This window comes from Dama dama, chromosome 19 (genome assembly GCF_033118175.1).
Source record: "Dama dama isolate Ldn47 chromosome 19, ASM3311817v1, whole genome shotgun sequence".
NCBI lineage: Eukaryota > Metazoa > Chordata > Mammalia > Artiodactyla > Cervidae > Dama > Dama dama.
This window is the reverse complement of record NC_083699.1, coordinates 51,431,153-51,454,904: the sequence shown is the minus strand read 5'-3', so window position 1 is coordinate 51,454,904 and position 23,752 is coordinate 51,431,153. Positions and strand designations below refer to the sequence as shown.

Here is a 23,752-nt window from a genome sequence, read left to right as displayed (position 1 = left end):
CCTGAGCACAGGGGCACTTTAAAGGGGTCAACTTTTTTTCTAAGGGGATGGGAATCCCACTGTGAGGGTTGGGGGCTCATGGGGGATAGGTGTGTACAATCGAAAGGTGTTAGACAAAGTCACACGGAGCTGAGCACTGGGACAGGCACTTGATACACCTCTCTCTTCATTTTACAGGTGAGGAAAATGAAGCTCAGAAAGATTGAACAGTTTTCCCAAGGTCACAAAGCTGGTAAGCAACAAACGCAAGATGCAAACCCAGACAACGGACACTGGAACTAAGCTCTCTCTGTTACATCTTGCAGCCTCTCACTGTGAGTAGGTTTCTCAAACCAAAAGTTAGAACATATGGCCTGAAAAGAATATGTATATTTATAATGATTACAGCACAGAACCAGCTTGAGTCATTTTATTTATTTTTATTTTATTTCAAAAATTATTTTTATCAAAGTAATGATGCACAGAGTTGAAAAAGTTAAATAGTATGAAAAAATAATTTAAAAGACTCCAGCAACAACTCCTCTCACACACCAATCCCATTTCCCAAGGACAATTATTTCAGACTCTTTTATTTTTCTATATAAAGAAAGATGAGTGTTGAAGAATTGATGCTTTTGAACTGTGGTGCTAGAAAAGACTCTTGAGTTCCTTGGACTGCAAGGAGATCCAACCAGTCCATCCTAAAGGAAATCAGTCCTGAATATTCATTGGAAGGATTGATGTTGAAGCTGAAACTCCAATACTTTGGCCACCTGATGCAAAGAGCTGACTCATCTGAAAAGACCCTGATGCTGGGAAAGATTGAAGGCAGGAGGAGAAGGGGACAACAGAGGATGAGGTGGTTGGATGGCATTACCAACTCAATGGACATGAGTTTGAGTAAACTCCACTCCGGGAGTTGGTGATGGACAGGGAGGCCTGGCGTGCTGCAGTCCATGGGATCGCAAGGAGTCAGACACGACTGACAGACTGAACTGAACTGAATTGATTTTTCTATACATGTTTTTAAAAATCCAATTTCTCAAAAATATGTATCAATCTCAGACTTCATCTTCTGACCTCCTGTTATGGAGGTGAAAATTTTTTTCTACTTACCCATCTCCATTCTCCCCCACCCCTCTCTTCTTCCTATCCTCCCATTATAATTATGTAATATAAATTATTTAATATTTCAATATATTATTTAACTCTTTAAAATCAACACTGTTATTTATATCATTGTGAAAATTATTCACTGGTACCAACTAGAACCCCAGATTTGACTGAATGTAAGACACCCTTGATTGTAATATGAATCACTAAGAAAGAAAACATGCTGGCAAATTCCTTTATTACTTAAATTTTTAATGTAAGCTTATTGGAAGTGTTTTTACTTAGATATATATTTAATCATATATTAGTTTTATGCATACAAAAAGAAAACTGTAAGCAAAATTTATTAAGTATTTTTAAACCTTCTTTGAATTCAGAGTGTTCATCTCTTCTGAGTCACTTTTCTATTCCATCATCAGTGCTCATTTTTTGTTGTTTTGTTTGCTTGTTTTAGACCATCGTTTTGTGAACTGCCCAGGAAGCCAGTGATGCAGCAATTCTTCAAGAATATTTCTCTTTGGTTTCCAGAATTTTCTTTCAAGTTATTGCCCGCACTTGACAGGTTGGATGCTGGTTCTTTCTTGATCTTATCAGCAGGTGTCCACAGAAGGTTTCTGACAAACCAAGACTCACAGTCCCTCCTCATGTGATCCTTAAATGGTTTGAGAACGGAAATGTCAGTGGCTTGCTGTTGCTGGTTGAGCATACCAGGAGTAATGAACAAGTTCAGGCCTGTATAGTTAGAGACAACTCCATCAAGACTGCAGTCTGCCAACGGTGACTATAAAATGCCTTTGATAGAAAGCTGTGGCCTGATTTCAGACTCAGTAAAATGTGAAAACATATGCCTCTGAGAATCAGTGAAATATGCCTATTCTGACAAGGTTTCCATTCTTGACCAACTTTTTGTTTCTCCTGGGCTGAGTAGGTGTCTTGATTTTCTTCATTGGCTTGTTTTGTAATGTACCTATTACTGAATTTTCCCAAATGTCCAACATTCTCTGTCAATATTATTTGCTAACTGCACACACAAATGGTTCAGATACCCTATTAGTTCCCATTGTCTTTCTCCTGCCCCAACCTCCTGCCTCCTGCCCCAGGATGGACTGGTCCTCCTGTTTGGCTGTTAACCTGGGACTTACCTCCTCTCCTCTCCTGTTTGCTGAATCCCATGTTTCCCTCTTTCTTGAATTATTGGCTTATTTTGGTAGAACACATCTTCAGTATCTTCCTATGAAAAGGAACATGGTAGATCAATTTTTAAAAATTCTTGCATGTTTGATTCATTCTATCTTCATACTTGATTGATTGTTTTGGTACAGAATTCTAAGGTGAAAATAATTTTCACTCAGAATTTTAAAGACATTTATTTCTCCATTGTCTTCTAGATTCCAGTGTTGCTATTGAGAAATCTGGTGTAATTCTTAGTCCCCATCTTTTGTAGTGACCTTTTTCTCTTTCGCTTTAGAAAAGAATGCTAGAAGCTTTTAGAATCATCTTTTTGATAACAGTATACTGAAATTCACACTGATGTGCCTTAGTGCAGGTCTCTTTTAGGAACTCAGTCAACCCTTTCAATGTGAAGACTCATCCTCTGTTTTGGCAAATTTTCTTATGTTATTTCATCCTTAATGTCTTCCTTATCTTTTCCTCTGTTCTCTTTTTAGTAATGCTTATTAATCCAATCCACTGTTCACCCTTGTACACTGATCCTCTAGTTTTCTGTTATTTATTTCTCTCCTGCTTTTCATTTCTTGTTTTTTGTTGTTGTTCTAATTTCTGAAAGATTTTTCTTCAACTTTGTCTTCTAATCCTTCAATTTTTATTTGTCCAATCACTCCTTAAATTTTCACTTTTTGTTTAATGTTTTATAAACAAAATAATTTTATATCTCAGAAAACTCTAGTTTTTAAAATTAATTTCAAAAGTGTTTTCTTGTATTTCTTGCATTATCCCTGTTTCTTACAGCTTCCTTCATTCTGTTTGCTTGTTTGTTTTTATCTTTCTCCTTGACTTTGGAGGCCTTCCTCAAATGTCTGGTGAGTTTTGGCTATTTATATTTAAAAATAAATCACTAACCATTTCCCACTGAAAAGAATCAAGTTTTCTTGGAGAAACAGCTAATTCCAGATCTAGGATAGGAAATGTACAAGGTGAGCCTAGAATATCACTTCATACTAATATGAAAGCAATAAAAAACCACTAGGGTCATAGTGTCATAGGAGTCAACTTGAAGAGGCTCCTTACTGGCAAAAGATGGGATAGTCATGAGAGACAACTGCAATAGGTTGAAACATCCACAATGTTTAAAGCCATGAGTCTGTAGTAAAAACAGTAATAAAATAATAAAATTCACTAATCATCATTGACAGATATTACAAAGCCTGTTCCTTATTTGAAAACTGGTGAATAAAGACAGAGTATCAAACATTTATCTTGTCTTTCCATACGGCTGTATCATCAGGTAATCAAGCAGTACATAGGAAGTTTTTCCTTGTAAAGGTAGTCTGGCTAATGCATTGTAACCTAAAGAATTAATATATCTAGGTAACAAGCATCATTGACTGTGAACATTAAAAAAAATACAGAGAAAATCAGATACTATGCACCTCCTAAAAAAATACACACTAACATCTCTGAAGCAATCTTGCCAGAATCTAAATTGGATAAAGTCTTCAGATCTAAGAATCAACTTACAGATGGTACAGGGAACAGAGGAACATGTTAAATTATACCACTTGGACTACAGTCAGCAAAATCCAGATTGTGGGAAACTCTATAGGGCAAATGACTAGGTTTCTTCAATAAATAAACTGCACAAAAATAGAAAAAGGAGAAATATTGTTCTAGTCCCATACCCCATTGGTGAGATTTCACCTTTCCTGGAGTCTCCAGATTTGAAGACTCACTAGTTGGGTCTTTAAAGAAAGAGTCTTAGTTTTCCTTTCTTGAAGTAAGGTGAAGTGAAGGTTGCTCAGTCATGTCTGACTCTTTGTGACCCTAATGGACTATACAGTCCATGGAATTCTCTAGGCCAGAATAGTAGAGTGGGTAGACTTTTCCTTCTCCAGGGTTCCTTTATTGGGGAGGGGTAAAATGGAGGAAGGGATTACTGTGTGGGATGGGACAGGAGATGTAGGTTCTAGCTTCTCAATTTAGATAATTTCAACCATGTCCCCCTTTTAGACTTGTACCTCATCCTCACATTCCACAATACCCAACAGCCCAATTTCTGAGGCATTCTGGGGAGTCATCTTACTTCTCTGCTGTATCTCCCTTTATAAACTGTTCTGCTCCACTACATCAGTTATGATTTGCTCCATCCACTTTCTACCTCCCCAGAATGCATTTAATCTTTTCTCTACTGACATCTCTTTTGTTCTCTCTGTCATTGCAGATCTGTATCTTTTTAAATTTCTCATTGTCCTTTTAGTGGAATTTTGTGAAGGAGTGGAAATAAGATGTGTATAATCAATCGACCACACAGAATACTTTAAACTAGGAATTCCCGGATAGCAATCTCTAGTAAAGAGAAACTGCATGATTTTCTGCTATGGGAGAAAGCAGTCAAGAGAGCCAGGAACTGAATAATCTTATAGATTCAACAATTCCCTGGACACCAGAGACAATGGCTGAAAATGAAAACGTCTGAGCGTTAAGCCCACCACTCAGCAGAGTTTAGACTTCAAACAACTCTGGAGCTGCCAGCCTACTTTGGACAATGTGCAGATAACTAGAAAAGAGCTCAGAATCAGCCTCACCATCTGCCCAGGCACAAACAAAGCCCCATATGCGTCCTGATGCTTATGTACATCACAGTCCTCATTTCTGCACTTGCAGGACATGTGGCAGCCCAAGACCATAAATCCATAGCAATTAGGCCTCCAGCCACGTCATCCCCCGGAACTGCTCTGGCACAGGTGGCTCATGGTCTCCTGATTGACAAATCCAAGTAAGCTTACCATTCAGCAGCCCCCTGACACTGTTGACTACTGGCCACCTTTTCTTTCCCACAGCCAGCTTATTAAGTTACACTGAAAGATAACAATCACTGGTGAGCTGATTTGATTTCCCCTCCCCTTCTGCAAGCACAGGAGTGCACACACACATAAGCACATGCACACACATACACACTGCACACACATGCCCTCCCATCTCTGCTGCCACCTGCATCTCTCCAATCTTGCTGCTTGGAGAATTGGGAAGGAAGCTCAGTTTTTCTATTTTTTTGAGGAACAGTAATTTACACAAATTGTTTAATAGGGGTTAGGTACTTAGAAATCCTTTTAATGGACACTAGTTTGCATAAACAGTTTGCATTTAGATTTTTCTTTAAGGGATGTTAATTATTTAAACTATCAATAAAACACTGCCGTTTAAGTTTGGTTAAATCATATCCTGGGGCCACGTGGGAGGAGCAGTTGGCTGTAAAGGAGAGTTACAACCTTGTGCATACCCCAGGCAGTAAAGACAGTCAAGGAAGCTGCACTGGGGAGAGGGGAGGCCTTGGCCCTGCCTCATCCTATCAAGAAAGTGGTATAGCTCATTTTTGGCCCTTAATTGTGAGCCACTTATGATAGCAGATGCTGAATATAAAAAGGGACCCAAAGCCCCAGGTAGGGCAATGGAGGAGCACTCAATGAAGTCCAGCTTTTATGGTCATAAGGGATGGCTTTCTCATCAGAGAAAAGGAGACCAGAGGCTGTGGTCTACCTCCAGCCTAGTCAAGGTGATGCTGGATGGCCCCCTCCAGCTTGTCTGTTGTTCCCTCCTCTTTGTGGCCAGGTGGGTCCCCCTGTGGTGGAGAGGTGAGGATGTGAACATGAAATGCATTTATTTATCTCCTAGGTTCTATTTACAAAGGATCTGACCTGAACTCCTGGATTCGGGCCCCTAAGATACACCCTGGGAAGGCGGTAAAACCAGTTCCTGGTGCACTTGTGGCTGGTGTGCAGGGCCCTTCAGAAAAGCCTCTGAGGCCCAGTCCCTGCCTCAAGCATGAGTGATGGGGCTGGCAGAAAATACCTCCCATGGTGAGACCAGATTCACTCAGAGCTGAATGAACCAAACATCAGGCCTCAGCGTCAAGCTAGAAAGTCCTAACATCTGGTAGGGTAGGGGACCCAGGACCTGCTGGTCAGCTGTCAAGGACACCTGGGGAAGCCAAACCAGTTGGGCAACATCTATAAAAAGGGTCTTCTTAACATCCTAGAGCAGTGCTTCCTAAATCTGGCTGCACATAGGAATCATCTGGGAGCCTTTAAAAATCCCAGTGCCCAACCGTACCCTGGAACAGAATTTCTGAGGATAGGATCCAGGCATCAGTGCTTTTTGAAAGCTCCCCCAGTGATTCTAGTGGGCACCCAAGAGAAAACCAGTGTCTAGAGTCAGGCTAGCTCCAGTCAACTCCTGGTTTATGCTACTCAGCTCTGCAACCAGAAGCCTAGATGACACCACTGTGGTCCAAGCCTCTGCTAAGCCCCCCAGGGTTGTCTCCTTCCCAACTCCAGGGGTCACCTTCACACAGAAGACAACATGCCCAGTCCTCTCTGGAGCTGTGTGATGCTGTGACTCTGTAGGTGTCTGCCACCCGAAGATCAATTCCTGTCTTCTCTCCATCCCCACTCTGCTGCCTTAATTCAATTCTCCCCATCAATCACCTTACTGCAGTTTCTCCTAACAAGCTCCTCCACTAATCCATTCTCTGCATGGACCAGGTGATTGGAACACTAAACATAATCATATCACTTTTCTGCTTAAACCTTTATACCTTCAAAATAAAATATGGATCCTTCTGAAGACCCTCTGTGGTGCGGCCTCTCTCATCCTGGGCCTCATCTCCCATCATTATCGCACACCCACCCTGTCATCCTCTCATACTGCCCCACTCTGTGCTTCATGCTACTTCACATCTCTGTGTCTCCTCCTTAGCTACCTGGCCAACCTCCATTCTTCTAGCTTCAGCCCAAAGGCAGCTTTCTGGGAAGACTTTTCAGACCCTGCTGAGCTGAGGGTTCCTTGTGCCTCTGGGCTACCACTGCACTCAGCATGCACCCCTTCTTACGTGCCTCCCACAGCACTGTCATTATTTCTGTGCATCTGTTTACCTTTCCTCAGTTGGCTCCCAGAAGACCTTCATTTGCAGACCATGGGAACTTAATAAAAAGCCAACTGCCTGGGCTCAGGGAAGGACCCCTGGAGCTGCTTCCTCCCACCCACTTTGGACCATCTCTGCACTGGCTTCCCCTAGACCCTGGCCTGTGGGGCTCGGCATCTTGGCTTCATTTTCCATGAAAGCCACTTGGACCCTAGGCTCTGGCTGGGATCCTTTGACCGACCACGCTGGCAGGCTGTGGGATGCTGCCTCTAGGCATTCACTCTACCTTGCTCCAGCCCAGGCCCCAGGAACATATCCCATCCAGTAAAGGGAATCATGTATAACTTATATGCTTGCTTCTTGAGGCAAGGACTGAGCTTGATTCACCTTTGGATCTCAAATACTAGGACTGCACCCAGTTTTTAGTAGTTATTCAGTAAATGTTTATTATAAATAGATAAATGGCATTTCTTTTCCATTTTCTCTAGTTCTTCTTGGGCTCTCCCTCCTGATGGTCACTTTTTTTTTTTTTTTTTTTTGCTCCCTTATGCTTCCTCTGTGGCTACCAGCTGCAGTGGCCCTGGGGGTCTAGAACAGTTTCTAGAAGAAACTAGACCAGAATATCACACTAGCTCACCAAGGAGTTCTCCCCTTCTCCAACTTCCCTTTGTAATGAAACCCTGTACTAAATAGCCTCATATACTAACAACCATTCTCTAATTAGATTTTGTGTATCACTCATCATCTTTTTTTCTGGCTATACTGTGAGCCCTAGAGGACAGGGATCAGTGTGTCTATAGCCCCTCTGCCTCCAGCTCACTTGTGATACTCAGTAAGCACTCAATGAACGCCCCATCACTGGAGACCAGCAAGCCTCCCCTGGACATGGGAACTGAGGCTCTCAGATGAAGAGATGGCCTTCCTTTCTTTAGAATGTTCAGCCTCTGCAGAGATGATTTGGCATCTGTTTCTCAATCTGGGATAAATGTTCTGGATCAAGGAGTCCCATTAAAATGCCTCCCAAAGCACTTAGGGAATTATGCTTGGGGAGTCCTTCTTGGCAGCAGATAATAAATCAATCACAGCTCAGTGAAAATGCTAAGCTAGAATGGGATTACTCAGGCCAAGCTAAGAGGGACACCCTTCCCCTCAAGACCCAAACACAGGGATCTTCCTGTAGATTTAGGCTCTGCATTTATAATGACCAGCCGTTCCAGCTTGTCCAGTACTGAACTGCTTCTAGTGGAAGTCCTGCATCCTGGAGCCCCTCAGCCCCCAGCTCCTGTTCTCACAATGCAGGAGCCCCGTGTGTGCCCCTATGTTTACGTGGCCGCGACCCCCACTCCCAAATACCTTCCCAGCTGTCATCCCGACAGCTAGGGTGAGTCCACAGCTGCTGACAAAAGCACAGGGTTCCTGTTTTCAACCCTAAGGGCTGAATTCTGAGTCTCGCTCCTTGTGCTGCCCTGGCCCCAGCCCCCAAACACCAGGAAAATTTCAGGGAAGGGAAGCAAATGTACCTGAAGGAGGGAGACATTGGCAAGGCTGAGTCTGAAGAGGTAGTTCCTGTGAAAACAGAAACAGAGGCCATAAGTCAGGCTGGCTCTACAAGCAGGTCCCCAGGAAGCGGCTTTCTGGCTCCTGCCTCCGGGTGCCAGGACTGGGTGTCAGAACTAGGTGCCAACTGCAGAGGGCCGATGGTGGGCCAGCCCCAGGGAGAGTTTTACCTTCATTAGCTCATTTAATCTGCACAGCCATCCCGGAAGCAGAGAGAAAACGCCATGTTACGGATGAGCAAACAGCTGGGGTAAATGGACCAAGTCAGAGAGACAGTATGAGGGAAAGGTGGGATAGAAAACCAGACTCATGTGCCCCTGGAGACCCACAGGCACTGTGGGTGGACCTGGAGGGTGGCAGGACCCCCAGGTCAGAGAACCACATGGAAGTGAATACGGGCTCACAGAGTAGACCCTGAAGCAGGGACAGAGACCCTGCTGCAGAGACAGGGAGAATTCCACTTGCTGGGGGCCTCCTGAGGGCCTCAGTGTCCGCATCTGTAAAATGGAGAAGCTAACGCCTGTCTTTCTTATTTCATAAGACCCATGGAGACAGGAATGATGTGATGCATGTTAAAAGGCTTTATTAATGTGAAACAGATATAAAGTTTTGATTTCCCCTAAGAATTTTCTTCCCTTCTTTTATCTTCTTTTGGCTGTTCTGCTTTTGGTTCCTGAAGTTTTTGGAATAACTACTTTAGAAAGTTCTGGCCTACCTAAGCTGTGCTGAGAAATGAGAGGAAAGGTTGTGGAGTGGGCCAGAAACAGAGGGAAGGGCCCCTGCTGAATGGATCCAAGGGCCTGAAGGAGATACCTCTGGCTCCAAGCCCAGGACCTACTCGGCTGCTTTGCTGTCTTGGAGGGCCTGGCCATGGGACCTTGGCTTCAGGCCTCCGACATCCCTCCCCAGGCCTCTCCCCTGCACCCCCCCCCCCCCCCCCCCCCCCGCCCAGGCTGGGGACAGATGGACTCCAGCTTATGGCTCTGCCCCCACAGTCTGTTCAGGTAACACAGACATCTGCTCACAGCTTTAAAAAATTAAGGGAAACACTGCATCACTTTATTCATTTTTATCCCATCAAAAATCATTTATCACAACTGGAAGTTTGTTCTTCTGGGAGATGAGAACAGAGAGAAATCTCTATAGCCTGACCCACCCTAAACCCCTTTACGGAACAAGGCGGGGTATAAATGAATAAAAAATTTCTCTACCCTGAATTCCAGAGACCCAGGGTGTCCTACAGAGAAGTGGGAAATTGTCAGGCAAAAGAGAAGGAGGAAGGAAAGATGATTCTAGAAAAAGGGTTCTCTGCAGGCATAACCAGGCCAAGGTAAGGGGGACAGAGCGGACCAGGGAGGACAGTGTGAGCACAGGCAAGCAGCTTCACCCTCCCAGCTTTCTGGTCCATATAGTGGGGATCATCACAGAACCTACTGCCTGGGGTTATTTATTGTGAAGATTAGATGATTTATTACATGTTTCACATATCTTACGGGCTTCCCTGGTGGCTCAGATGGTAAAGAATCTGCCTGCAATGCAGGAGACCTGGGTTTGATCCCTGGGTCAGGAAGATCTTCTGGAGAAGGGCATGGCAACCCACTCCAGTATTCATGTCTGGAGAATCCCATGGACAGAAAAGCCTGGTGGGCTACAGTCCATGGGGTTGCAAAGAGTCAGACACGACCAAGCAACTAACACTTTCACTTAGATATTTTACCACATACTTGATACATAAAATAGTGCCTGACACATGCCGGCTACGGAATGAATGGCAGTTTTCAAAATGTTTACACAAGGTTCAGAGCAAAGGCATCAGGATTTATTTATTTGTTTGTTTATTTAAGGTCTAGTTGATTTACAATATTATAGTAGTTTCAGGGGTATGACTTAGTGATTCAGTATTTTTATAGATTATACACCATTTAAAATATTGGCTTTATTTCCCTGCACTGTACAATATATCCTTGTAACCTATTTATTCTATACATGGTAGTTTCTCTTAATCCCCTACTCCTATCTCACTACCACCACCCCTGCCTTTTTCCCTCTCCTCACTGGTAGCCACTAGTTTGTTCTCTATATTTGTGAGTCTGTTTCTGTTTTCCTATATTCATTCATTTGTTTTATTTTTAGATTGCAAATATAAATGATAACATTCAGTGTTTGTCCTTCTCTGTTTCACTTATTTCAAAGGCATCAGGATTCTAAAAGCTACATATGTAAAACTGGTACACCCTGAATCAGGTGGGAAAATTGCATTAATGCCAGCTTCCTGACTGCAGCGTTGTACTATGGTTAGGCAAACTGTTACCACTGGGGAAAACTGGGTGAAGGGTATAAGGATGGGATCTCTCTGTATTATTTCTTAGAACTGCAAGTAAATCTACCATTGCATGCATGCTAAGTTGCTTTAGTCATATCTGATTCTTTGAGATCCCATGAACTGTAGCCCTCCAGGCTCTGCTATTCCTGGGATTCTCCAGGCAAGCATACTGGAGTGGATTGCCATTCCCTCCTCCAGGGAATCTTCTTGACTCAGGGATCAAACCCACATCTACTGAGGCTCCTGCATTGCAGGTGGATTCTTTACCGCTGAGCCACCTAGGAAGCCCAAATCTACCATTATCCTCAAATAAAAAGTAAAACAATGACTCTCTTTGCTAGGGAAATAAGGTCCATACTCTTAGATACTTGTACATGTAGAGATTACCTCAGAGAGGACACACAAACTCACTCACAGCATGCCTCCAGTGAGGGGTCCTACCTAGTGTATTGGAGGCAGGTGGCTGTTTTTCCCTTTTGTACCTTCTGAATGTTATATTGTAACATATCTGATACAAAATAATAATTTCAAAATAAAACAATAAAATGCACTCAACCCTAGCTGCTTCTTTTTTTATTAATATATTTCTTATTGATGGATAATTGCTTTACAAACCGTAGCTTCTTTTTTTTTTTTTTTCTTTCTTTCTTTATTTTTTCAGTGGGTTTTGTCATACATTGATATGAATCAAACCGTAGCTTCTTAATAGCCCTGTCATGTCGGCAGCCCAGAGACTGTAACCCAGACTTTACAGATGAGGAAACTGAGGCTCACAGGTCAAGGTCACCCAGGACAAGAACACAGCTCATCTGGTCCAGAGCTCTGTCCTCCTTTTCATATGGCAAATGAAGGGGTGGGGCCACTCAGGAGAGCCCCAAAGTCAAGGCTGGTCAGCTACAGAGTGCAACCTTGAGGTGTCCAACCCCTTGGCTGTCCTCCCCTACCCCAGACCTGCTCAATCAGAACTCCCAGAGCAGAGAGCTTCTGAGAAACACCAGTGCAGCTGGAGGTGGTAACATAGGTTGGCAGAAAGCCTCAAACCCTGAGGTTAGGGGGCCTGGATTCTAACCCCAGACTCTGTTGTTATCTTGCTATGTGATCTCGGGAAGGTCACCTTCCCTTCTTGGGCCTCTGCTTCCTCTTATTTAAACTGAGGGCAACTGGATTAGGTCTGTGATTCTCAAACCTCAGTGTGCACCAGGCCCAGCTGGAGGGCGTGCTTACACACAGGCTGCTGGGCCCCACCTCCAGAGTTTCTGACTCATCAGGTAGGGTCCGAGAATTTGCATTCTAACAAGTTCCCCAGTGGTGCTGCTGCTGGTCCTATTGGAACAGACCATCTCTAAGCTCCCTTCCCAGCCAGAGCTGGTGGTCTATATTTTGTGAGATTTCTCTCCTCCTAGTCCATTCTGCAAAGTTTCCATAAGTCCTTCAAGAATGTATTATCCCTAAATACTGGACCTGGGCCTTGGGGCTAACTGATATGGCAACCGGGAGGTCCTTCATAAAAGCACACAGCCCGTGTCCCATGTCCCAGGTGCAGGCAGCCAGCCGGCCAGCAGGGGGCACCTTCTCTGCGTGGCGCTCCCAGGGAGGACACCAGGGAGGTTCTGGCATGATGGCTGGGATGCCGGCTAGGAGGTTGACAGCAGGCATTCCTGCCCTCAATAACTGCCAGACCCTGGGGAATGCAGCTTGCTGAGATGTGGCCGTTACTTCCTTGTCACTCCCTCAATGCTTCCTTTGCTGGGGGACAGGCATTCAGGCACAGAGAGAGTGTCTGGTAGAAGGAACAGGGACCCAGGATGAGGGGTTGCCCACAGAGAGTCATCCCAAATAATATTGCCTCTGCTCAATGTGCTTAGAATCCATCCCCCAGCCCTGGCCCCAACACTCCTGTACCTCATTACCTGGCTCCCACGATAAGCTGGTTTCTGGAAGGATCCAGAGCGAGCTGGGAGAAATCTTGGGCTCCAGGGTAGGTGAAGTTAGAGACCCATGGCTTCAGATCTGGGGGAGGGAGAGGCAGTTGTTCAGTTACTGTTGGACTAGGGGCTCCCAGCTGCACCAGCGTTGGACCCAAGAACGGAAGGGCTGCAGTGAAGTGGGGGCACCCTGGAGATCTGGGCTCCACCTGCCCACCTCTGTGAGCAGACAGCTAGGGGACAGGGAGTAGGGGTGTTGTCACTGCTCCTGCTTTGCTCCCTAGCTCAAAGAAGGGCTCCACCCATACCCTAGCCACACAAAGAAAACCTGTAACCATCCTTGACTCCTCAAGACCCTCACCAGCCACACCAAACACGCTGACAAATCCTATCCTCTGAAATCCAGCCATCTTGCCCCCTGCACCCTATCCCCCAGGCAAGCTACCGTCATCTCTTGTCAACAGCATCCTAACCAGCCCACCTTCCACTCCTGCCCCTCCATTTCCCACAAGGCAGCCAAGCCATCTTTCTAATATGCAACTCTAGTTGTGTCACTCCCCAGCTTAGAACCCTGTAATAGTGCCCAGTTTCCTCTGGGCAAAGACACAACTCCTGTGACGGCCTTTGGTTTCTGGCCCCACTGTCCTCCCAATGAATGAATGCCTGGCGCATTAGTTATCTAGTCATCCACTGAAAGAATGACGCTTCAGCTTATACATTCCCTCTCAAACCATCTACCCCAGCCACACTCAACCAGGGCACCTCTCCAATCTGTCCCACAAGAGCTTGAGAACCTTTGCAATTCTATTATCCCTCAGTGCAACAGCTCCTATTTGTCCCCATCCTCACCCCACCTCCTCCAAGAAGCTTTCTCTGACTCCCTCACACAAGGTGATAGGCTCCCATAGACCTCTACTTGACTGCCATCAAAGCCCCTATCTCACTGGGTGTCTAATCTGGTAGTTTGCCCTGGGGGACAAGGAAGATCTTGCTTCTGGGATCTCTAGCCTCTGCCTAGTATCCAGAAGTATTTGACTAAATATATGAATAATTGTCAACTGTCTTTTGTATAAGAAGACTCAGGTTTTCAGACAAGACTCCACAGAGGTGGAAGAAAGGAAGGATGGGTGGACAGTGCCCATCTCTGTCTCCAAGGAGGATCATCCCAGCCAAGGCCAAAGTCTCTCATGAGGACTGGGTGGGCAGAGGAGACCTTGCAGCCCTCTGGATGGATGGGGCAGTGGTCATGGGAGGGTACATCCGAGGAACAGTGCCCAGATAAACGGGAAGGAATAAATGGGAGGGAAATGCCCATTTCCCTCCAAATGGAAGCTCACTTCCCCCATCTGGGCTCACAGCCCCTCCACAGCTTTCTTTCAGCCTCTTCCTCATGGATGTGAGGGAACTGGCTGGTGAAGAGAGAATGCTGTGGGCAGAGGAACTTTCACATTGGTAGGGTAAAGATGATGGGGAAATGTGAGGAAGCCCTGAACTTTCTTCCTCACAGTATATTAGTAACTGGCTCCCAGAAGGCCCAGGGGAGAGTGCAGGGTGTGTGTGTGTGTGTGTGTGTGTGTGTGTGTGTGCAATCCAAGGGAAATAAATCATAGCTCATTATCCCTCCAACTACAGAGTAAAAGCAGCCCTTCATTTCTGCATGACAGGCAAACACTTAATCGCTCCCTGGAGAACTGAAGGTTTTGCAAGTTGGATGTTTTTCAGAAAACTGTGATATGCACCATTAAAAAAAAAAAAGGAGAAGAAAGAAATTCTGCAACAAAATGAAGCAGACCCTTTGTGTCTGCCTCTGCCCTCAGCATAGGGCTATAGACTGGCATGAGCCATCATGAAGTTGCAGTGGCATCTGGGCGATCTCAGTATAGGGAGTAGATCTGGAGTCAATTAGGCTGGGTTTTTAGTTGATCTCAGTGGCACTCTCAAAAATCTGGATAGGATATCATAGTACCTTAGAGACTAAGCCAAGGGTCCTCCCCCTCCAAGGAAGCCTTCCTGGATTATAACCTCTCCACCCTGATCTTATTTTGTTCTATGTTCTCTCTACACTTCCAGTTCCATTCACATTGCATGTTTTTGTTGCTCTGAATGTGTTCATCTGTTTTCCGGGTGGTGTGTGTGTATGTTAAGGGTTTGCCTGTCCCCAGCATACTGGGTGTTCTCCAATAAGAGCAACAAGTCGCACTTTAATCCCCTTCTTCCCTTCTGACAGGGATGTTCCAGATGCTGAACAGAGGAAGAGATGGCATGACTGGTCTGCAGCAAACCAGGAGAAACTCCATCTGGAGATGGCTCAGCTCAACCTTCATTACAGCCCTTTCTTAAGGTGAGGGGAGAGGAAGAGGAAACGGGGCAGGAGCCAGGATGACAGTGGGAGGTGGGGTGGAGGAGGGGTCCCTTTCAGTTTCTGACCCTCTTCCTTACCCTGAAGTGACTGACAAGGGCAAGAGGGAAGGAGCGAGGGAGGAGATGCAGCGGGCTCAGCGTGGTGATCCTGGGGGAGCCATCTTGGGAAGGGAGCCAGCTTCCTCTTATTAAACAGGCAAAGAGGACCAGAGGGAAAGCTGTCGTTAAAACACCAAGCACGTTCTGACCACCGTGCGCAGTGAAGGCTTTGGATGGTGACTTTAAGAGAAAAATGACATTCTCCATGACGCGCCTGTGATTTTAATTATAGTCAATTCAATTACCCACTTTGTGGATTAACCACTGTTAGTGTTAACCCCATACTGGCTTCTCCCTGCCACCTAGAAAGGCCAAGCTGCTGTGAAAAGAATAACATGCAGGCCAGAGAGAAACACAGGTGGGGCCCCTGAAAAGAAACCAACAGGAGAAAATTCAACCTTACAAAACAGAAACACGGCTGTCAGATTCTGCAAGTGGCAGCTCCTCAGTGGGTATTTAGGGGTTATTCACAGATCAGCCAGGTGTCAGGGCAGAGGGAAACTCAGAGCTACAGGGTTAGAAGCTTACTGATCAGTCAGAAGTAAAGTGTAACATCTGAGGGGGTCCCGGAAGCTGGGGCTTGGTGCTGGGCTGGATTATGGCAACTGGAATATGGCATCACCCGGAATAGTCACCTAATAAGAATGGAGTCCCTAGTGTGTGCCCTGCAGAAAGGATGGGGGGGGGGTGGTGGACAAGAGGACCAGCCCTGGCCCAGGACTAACTGCACTGGGGGACCAGAGGGAGTGACATTTAAGGAATAAGAAACAGGAGTACTCAAAGGAAACTCTCGTTTACCTCTGAGGCCCCACAAAGTTCAGCACTGTGCCTAGAGTTAGGTATTGGGTCTAGGGTTGAAGAAAAATGTGGTGAATAGACAGGAAAACTCAAAGTAGTCAGAAAGAGGGAAGGGTTGAATTTCAGGGAGACCAGAAGGCCTGTGGAGGGAAAACAAAGATGACTCCACTCTCCGGGGCTGTCAGACTAGGATGACAGACCACCTCCCCTCTCCTGGGACTCAGGGAATTCCTGTCACCCCACGTCAACTGTCTGTGTCACTCTACCTCATTCCTTCCTTCTGAAAGGAGGTGGTGTGGGAAGTCATTTTCATTCAAGCACTTTACAGCTGAAGATCAGAACTGGTGTCAAGGAAGCCAAGTTCTTAAGGAACATGTCTTTACATCTCTCCACCCTCCTCCCATCACACCCAGTTTGTATCAATACAGACCAGCCTGGCTGGGCAACAGGGACTCCCCTGCTCTCCTTCCACTATCTCTGCTCCCAGATCCAGCCATGCCCCAGCAAAGCCCCTGAGAAGAAAGGGTTCATTAGGAGCGGCCACAGGGGGTTCTCATATGACAAGGCCACCGTCAGAATCCTGCTCCTTGGTCCTTCTCTTCAGCAACAGCCACCACCACGCCAGGAGCCATCAGAAGTCTAAGGGTGTGCGTGCGTTTTGTAGGTTTAAGGACACTGCTAATTTACTTTAATCCACTTAAGCCTTCAAAGCCTCGGATCCCAGCTCCAACAAGACAGCACAGAGAAGATGGCTGGAAACCCTCCTCCCTGAGCGGGAGCCAGCCCACAGCTGGGAATCCCACACATCTGAAAGGCCCCCAGCCTCCCCACCTTCCTGCCCCAGCTCCTATCCATACTGTCTTCCCCATCCCTCCAGATCCCATGCCTGCGTCGGTCTCATGGATTCATTTCTCCACTCTAGTTTCTATCTTGCCCCTCTAAGCTGGCTGTGTGGAATCTCAAGGATGGGCTGCCAGGGCACCCGAGGTTGGAGCAACTGCCCTCTGCCCCGGGAAGTGGGAAGAGCCCTGGCGGGAGTCAGGAGGCCAACATTGAGACCCAGCTCTGACAAATCCCTCTGTCTACACCTCAGCCTGCCCTTTTGTAAACAGAGATGAGTCCTTGCCCTGCTGCTCTGCCAGGGTTATTGTGAAGAGGAAAAAGCACAGATAGTTTATCAAGCTTAAGAACCTGGGGACCCCTGAGACCTCATCTGCAGATCCCCATGTGAGCTGCCACATAGGTGATGGATCCTAACACCCCTAGTGACCCCCAAACTGGCTAACAGGTCAAGGGAGAACTTGCAAGATGCTCTGGTATTTGTGTTTTATTTTTAGATTATCATCAAATGTATATCCTCATTTTAGAAACTCTTATTGAGAACTTACGGACCCCCCAGAATATGTCCAGTGATTCACAAACCCCAGCTTGGGAAAGACTCTAACAGGACACTCTCACGCCCTTCCTTGACAGAAGGAGTGATGAGTCATCAAGGCCCCTTTCCCTGGGGATTCCCGGGGCCTCAAAGACAGGCATCCCTGTAGCCATCTTAGAGCAGAAGGAAGCTTTCCAGAGATCTCCAGGCATTCCCTCATGCGTGAGTCACCCTCATTCTTCCCCAGGGAAGCCAAGAAGCAGAGCTCATGCTGACAGAAAAGATACAGCTGAGATGACCCACCAACCCCTGGCCACCCCACCCTGGGCAGCCACAACCTCATTCTCCAGCAATGGAATTCCAGGGAAGGACCCCAGGGAAGCATGGAGAAAGAGCTGAAGGAATTGTCTGGAGTCAGAATCAGATCTTCCAGCCCACTGCTACCCATTCCTCTTACATCTACCCTCAGAGGAAGAGTCTTCATACCCTACAGGAAATGACTTCTGACATCCAAGAGAGACCCTGCAGAGGGCCCGCCTGAGTCCTTCAGGACACAGTTATTGCAAAAAAGGACCCAGGGGGAAGTGGCTCTCACCTGCAAAGGCCACGATGGGGTGTTCCCTCAGGGAGCACAGCTGCTGCTCACCGCTGGCTTCACCGGCGACATCCTGGGAGCTGGCGAGGTGCACCACCAGCAGTGTGACAGCCAGGGGTCCCGGGAACACCATGCTGGGCCCCTCTGTGGTGCCGGCTCCCGGAGGCAGGCTGGGGGAAGACCTGCAATGCAAACGCTCACTCTCACCACGCGCTCCCTTGGCAATGCCCACCTCTCAGTGGTCCCACAGGATTTGTTTGTTTAAATAAAATTTATATTTTATTTATGATACTTAAGAGTTTGCTCTGCTCCAGTAATATAAAGTTATAGATCATATCTTGAAAGCTAATTTCCGTCGTAATGGTATTCTGGACAAAACTGACAAATTATAGAGCTTTTTCTATTATGATCCCAAATGGTTTAAAATTTATTTTAATGATAAAGGTGGTATCTTAGGGATTTTAATAAATGGAGTTAGGACAAGTGGGTAGCCATTTGTAAAAAGATAAATTTAGATCCATAACTCACACCAACTAGGGAAAATTCCACTGGATGAAAGATTTAAATGTTAAGGATAAAAGCAGAAAAATACTAGAAGAAAATGTGGGCAGAATTCTTTATAACCTTGTAGTGGAGAACCATGATTCAAAATCCAGAAGCTATTAAACAAAAGATTGACAAATTTAGCTACATAAAAATCACCAACTTCTGCAAGCTCCTCCCTACCCCTCCCCCCAAAAAAACAAACATCCAGCAAAATCAAAAGGCAAATGACAAACAGGGGAAAAGATTAGCAGTTTGTGGCAGGCACAAGGGGCTAATATTCCTAATATATAAAGAATTCCTGAGAATCAAGGGGAAAAAGACAACAATCCAGTAGAAAAATGGCAAAGAATATAAATTCAAACAGGGCTTAAAAATATGAATGACACTATTCTCATTCATAATAAGAGCAACTCAAATTAAAAGTTGAACTGAGGTAAGGCTGCTCACCTATCAGCTCTGCTGTCATCCAAGTGAGATGACAGCTCTTGGGAGACAGTGGGAAAGGGGTGCTCATACGCTGCTGGCGTGCATGCCTGCCAAGCTGCTTCAGTTGTCTCCAATTCTTTGTGACCCTATGAACTGTAGCCCATCAGGCTCCTCTGTTCATGGGGATTCTCCAGGCAAGAATACTGGAGTGGGCTGCTGTGCCCTCCTCCAGGGTATCTTTACGACCCAGGGATAGAACCCATGCCTCTTGTGTCTCCTGCATTGGCAGGTGGGCTCTTTACCACTAGCGCCACTTGGGAAGCCCCTTACAATGCTGGATGGTGTACAAAATGATACAACCCCATGGAAGGGGACCTGGCAACATCTGGCAAAACAACAGAGGCATGACCCCCTTTGACCTAATTCCCTGGGGTAAACCAGTGCTACTCGAAGTGTGGTCTACAAGCTGTGACCACTCTGAGGTAAGATAAATGAAGAATTTGGATAGTGTTTTTTAAAACCTTTATAGTAATTTGACAGGGTAGTTTTTATGTCCATTGGATCTGATAACAAAATATGTGAACTTGTATTTTGCCTAGTTTTTTTTTTTCAATTCACTTCTCAAGAAATTCGCTTTGATTGAATTTTACCCAAGTATCCACCTGCAGCAGACTGCATATTGAAAAGTAAAATCTGCTCCTTCACAGTTAGTTAAGAAACAAGAATAGGTGACTGGGACACCTGCAAAGTGACTTATACACGAGATTATTCCTTGTGGCATTTTTTTTTTAATAACAAAAGACAGGTAACAACCAAATATCCAACAAATGGAGACTGCTTAAATAAGCCACGGTGTATCTTAGTAATGGAATATGATACAGCTACAGAAAAGAATGGGGGTTGGTCTTCAGATTTTGTTATGGAGGAGTCTCCAAGTATATTAAGTGAAAAAAACAAGGTGCACAACAGTGTAATATAGCATGCTACGCTTTGTGTAAAAAAGAGGGTAGAAATAAGAATATATATTTATATTTGCTTATATTGGCATTACAATACAGTGGAAAAAATAAACCCAAACTAATTTAAAAAAAAAAAAGGTCACTTAAAAGTAGCAAAATGGTGATCCAGGTGTATCAATATATAATTTTTTATAATATTTTTACTTTTGAATATTAAATGTACTTAATAATATCTACTCAATTAAAAAAAAGCTGGTTTAAAACTCAACATTCAAAAACAAAGATCATGGCATCTGGTCCCATTACTTCATAGCAGATAGATGGAAAAACAGTGACAGACTTTAGTTTTAGTTTCTTGGGCTCCAAAATCACTGCAGATGCTGACTGCAGCCATGAAGTTAAAAGACACTTGCTTCTTGGAAGAAAAGCTATGACCAACCTAGACAGCATATTAAAAAGCAAAGATATTACTTTGCCAACGAAGGTCCATCTAGTCAAAGCTATATGGTTTTTCCAGTAGTCATGTGTAGATGTGAGAGTTGGACCATGAAGAAAGCTGAGCACCAAAGAATTGATGCTTTTGAACTATGGTGTTGGAGAAGACTCTTGAGAGTCCCTTGGACTGCAAGAGATCCAACCGGTCTATCCCAAAGGAAATCAATCCTGAATATTCATTGGAAGGACTGATGCTGAAGCTGGAGCTCAAAACTTTGGCCACCTGATGTGAAGAGCTGACCCATTGGAAAAGACCCTGACGCTGGGAAAGATTGAGGGCAGGAGGAGAAGGGGATGACAGAGGATGAGATGGTTGGATGGCATCACTGACTCTATGGACATGAGTTTGAGTAAGCTCTGGGAGTTGGTGATGGACAGGGAGGCCTGGCGTGCTGCAGTTCAGAGGGTTGCAAAGAGTTGGACATGACTGAGCGACTGAACTGAACTGAACTGATTCAATAAAAATTTTAAAACTTAGTGTTGGTTCCTTAAAGCTTCTAATATACAGAGTTGCCCAACAGTCCCTCTGGAGCCTGACTCGGACGCTCTGCATCACTCCCCACCTCTCTCCTTCCCCAGTTCATCGGCTGTGTCATCAAGTCCTGTTGACTCCACATCCTTAACATGTCCCTAACACACCAAGTGGCCTCTTTGGTGTCACTTTCATTATCTGTGAACTGAAAGGTTGAACTAGATCATGGATTCCTGGCTGGGATAGCAGCAAATCGGAATCACTTCCACTGGAGATGGAGTCCTGAGACCAGTAGGTGAGTGATCCCCAAGGTGATTCTGACAAGTGTCCCCAAGGCTGAGAGGCCCCTGGGGTTCCTTGATGCTCAAGATCCTCTTTACTCCTAATCTCTCCTCTCTCTTCCCTCCCCACTACCTCTACTTACTCCAGGTTTGGAAAACTACAACAGGATGTCTCTTCCTGTTCCCTCACCTGTGTGTAAAATAAGACAAAACCCATCACTGCATTACTGCAAGGCTTCCAGGAAGTATCCCTGTGACCACACAGTCCGTGCACCTTTACCCCGCCCCATCCCGCACCTCACAGGTCATTTGTCCCCAGAGCACCTCTTTAATCTCAATCTCAGGCTCAATTGGCTGCTCCTTCCCAGGAGAGCCTGGCCATCTCTCTGAGCAGAAACCCTCTGGGAGGGAGATTTGGCCCAAACTTACTCCCTGGAGCTATTGTTCATACAGCTGTTCACAGACCTTATTCCTCGTGCTAAGCTGGGTCCTTCCTGCTGCGAAGGGTGTCAGCATCTCCTTTCCTTGACACTGATTCCTGGCCTCAGGAGACTGAGGGATCAAAAGGCAGGGCCAACTCTCTAAAGCCAGTCAACCTGAGTTCAAATTCCAGCCTTCTCCTTACCAGCTGTGCAACTCTGGGAAAGAATACTTAACCTCTCCCTGCCTTAGTTTCCTCAAATTGGGAGTGAGAAGAACAACACCAACTCCCTCAGCATTTGTAAAAATTAAGGGGGTTACAGGTGGCTGCACCTGCGGGTTCTGCATCTAACCAACATGGATTGAAAATATTCTGGAAAAAAATTCCAAAAAGTTCCAAAAAGCAAAACTTGAATTTGATGTGCCCCCAGCAACTATTTACATAGCATTTACAACTATTTACATATCATTTACATAGTATTAGTAATCTAGAGATGATTTAAAGTGTATGGGAGGATGTGCATAGGTTATAAGCAACTACTGTACACCATTTTCTATAAGGCAGTTGAGCATCTGAGGGTTTTTGTATGAGGAGAGTGGTCTGGAACCAGTCCCCCATGGATGCTGGAGTGTACTACCTCTTAAAGGCACAGAACAGTGCCTGGCAGGCAGTGACCATTAATTAGAGCTATCCTGGTGCCCTGAGGGAAGAGGAGCAGGGAGGCCTGGGAAATTCCCTCATGTCCTTGGGCTGGAGGCCTTCTGTTTACTCTTTCTCCTTCTCCTTGCTATGGGCCTGGACTGCTTCAGGGGCCTCCTTCCCTCTGGTCAATAGGGGGCACAGGCAGAAGATGGGGAGGGGGAGGCAGTGAGGGGGTCAGGAAGCAAGAGAGTGGGCTGCTGCATCCCTCCATGGTAGGTCAGAGCTCCTTTCCTGCAGCTTCTCTGCCTCCAGGTTTCAACATCACTCCCTCCTTCCTCCCTTCAGGCCTAGGGGTATACCACACTCCTGGTTATCAGCCCCAGGGTACCGCACAGTGAGCTTTCCCATATGGTTCCCCAAGCCCTTCCCACCCCTCTGTAAACAGTTCCTTTATTAAACTGCCCTCGAATTTCCCAATTTGTGTGTGCCATCTGTTTCCTGTGGGGGCCCTGGCTGATATTAACGCCTAATTGGCGATGGTCAATACATATGCAAATATCATCCTTTTAGACTTTAGCTGGGGCCTTTCTTCTATCAGCCCCTCAGGACATCCAAGGCAGTATGATAACTGCTCTCCCCCCATTATTCCCAACCTTCCGCTTGTCCTATGGTTCTTTCCCAGGCTTCTGTGTCACCCCGAGTCCCCAAGCCTGGCCCTCTGTGTGGCCAGATTCTGGGTTCCTCCAGCCTGAATTAGGCATACATCCTGGGACTTCCCAAGTAGTGTTAGTGGTAAAGAACCTGCCTGCCAATGCAGAAGACATAACAGACTCAAGTTCCTTCCCTGGGTTGGGAAGATCCCCTGGAGGAGGAAACAGCAACCCATTCCAGTATTCTTGCCTGGAGAATCCCAAGGACAGAGTAGCCTGGCGGGCTACAATCTATAGGGTCGCAAAGAGTCAGACATGGCTGAGGTGACTTAGCACACACACATGCACGCACCTGGGCCCCTTCCTCTCCCCTGGACCCCAGGTCTAAAAGTACCTAATTTCTGCAGCAGAAGTTCCGCTCGTATTACGGTTTTCATGTGAATATGTCCTCCAAGTTCCTCCTGAATCAATAATTGCTTGTTGAAATCACTGTGCCCACCTGGGCCCCAGCACAGCACACCTGCTGTCTGAGGAGAAGGGAAGCGTACACAGCCCAGGACTGAGGGTGGGAGGGGCAGGGACGGAGGACAGGACCTGGATTCCAGATCTCCTCTGCTCAGGTGAGGGAGGAGGAAAAA

General features: G+C 45.9%; 1 protein-coding gene across 1 annotated transcript in view; it reads right to left on the bottom strand.

Moving 5' to 3' along the window:
- SEMA5B (semaphorin 5B) overlaps positions 1-23,543 on the bottom strand; it is a 42,938-nt gene extending 19,395 nt beyond the window's left edge. Inside the window, exons 1-4 of the mRNA XM_061167938.1 lie at positions 23,509-23,543; positions 18,223-18,404; positions 12,980-13,079; positions 8,710-8,755 (exon numbers count right to left, since the gene is read on the bottom strand). Coding sequence (XP_061023921.1) covers positions 8,710-8,755; positions 12,980-13,079; positions 18,223-18,355 — 279 coding nt within the window. The 5' untranslated portion in view covers positions 18,356-18,404; positions 23,509-23,543. The remainder of the gene's footprint in view (positions 1-8,709; positions 8,756-12,979; positions 13,080-18,222; positions 18,405-23,508) is intronic.
- Positions 23,544-23,752: the final 209 nt, after the last annotated feature.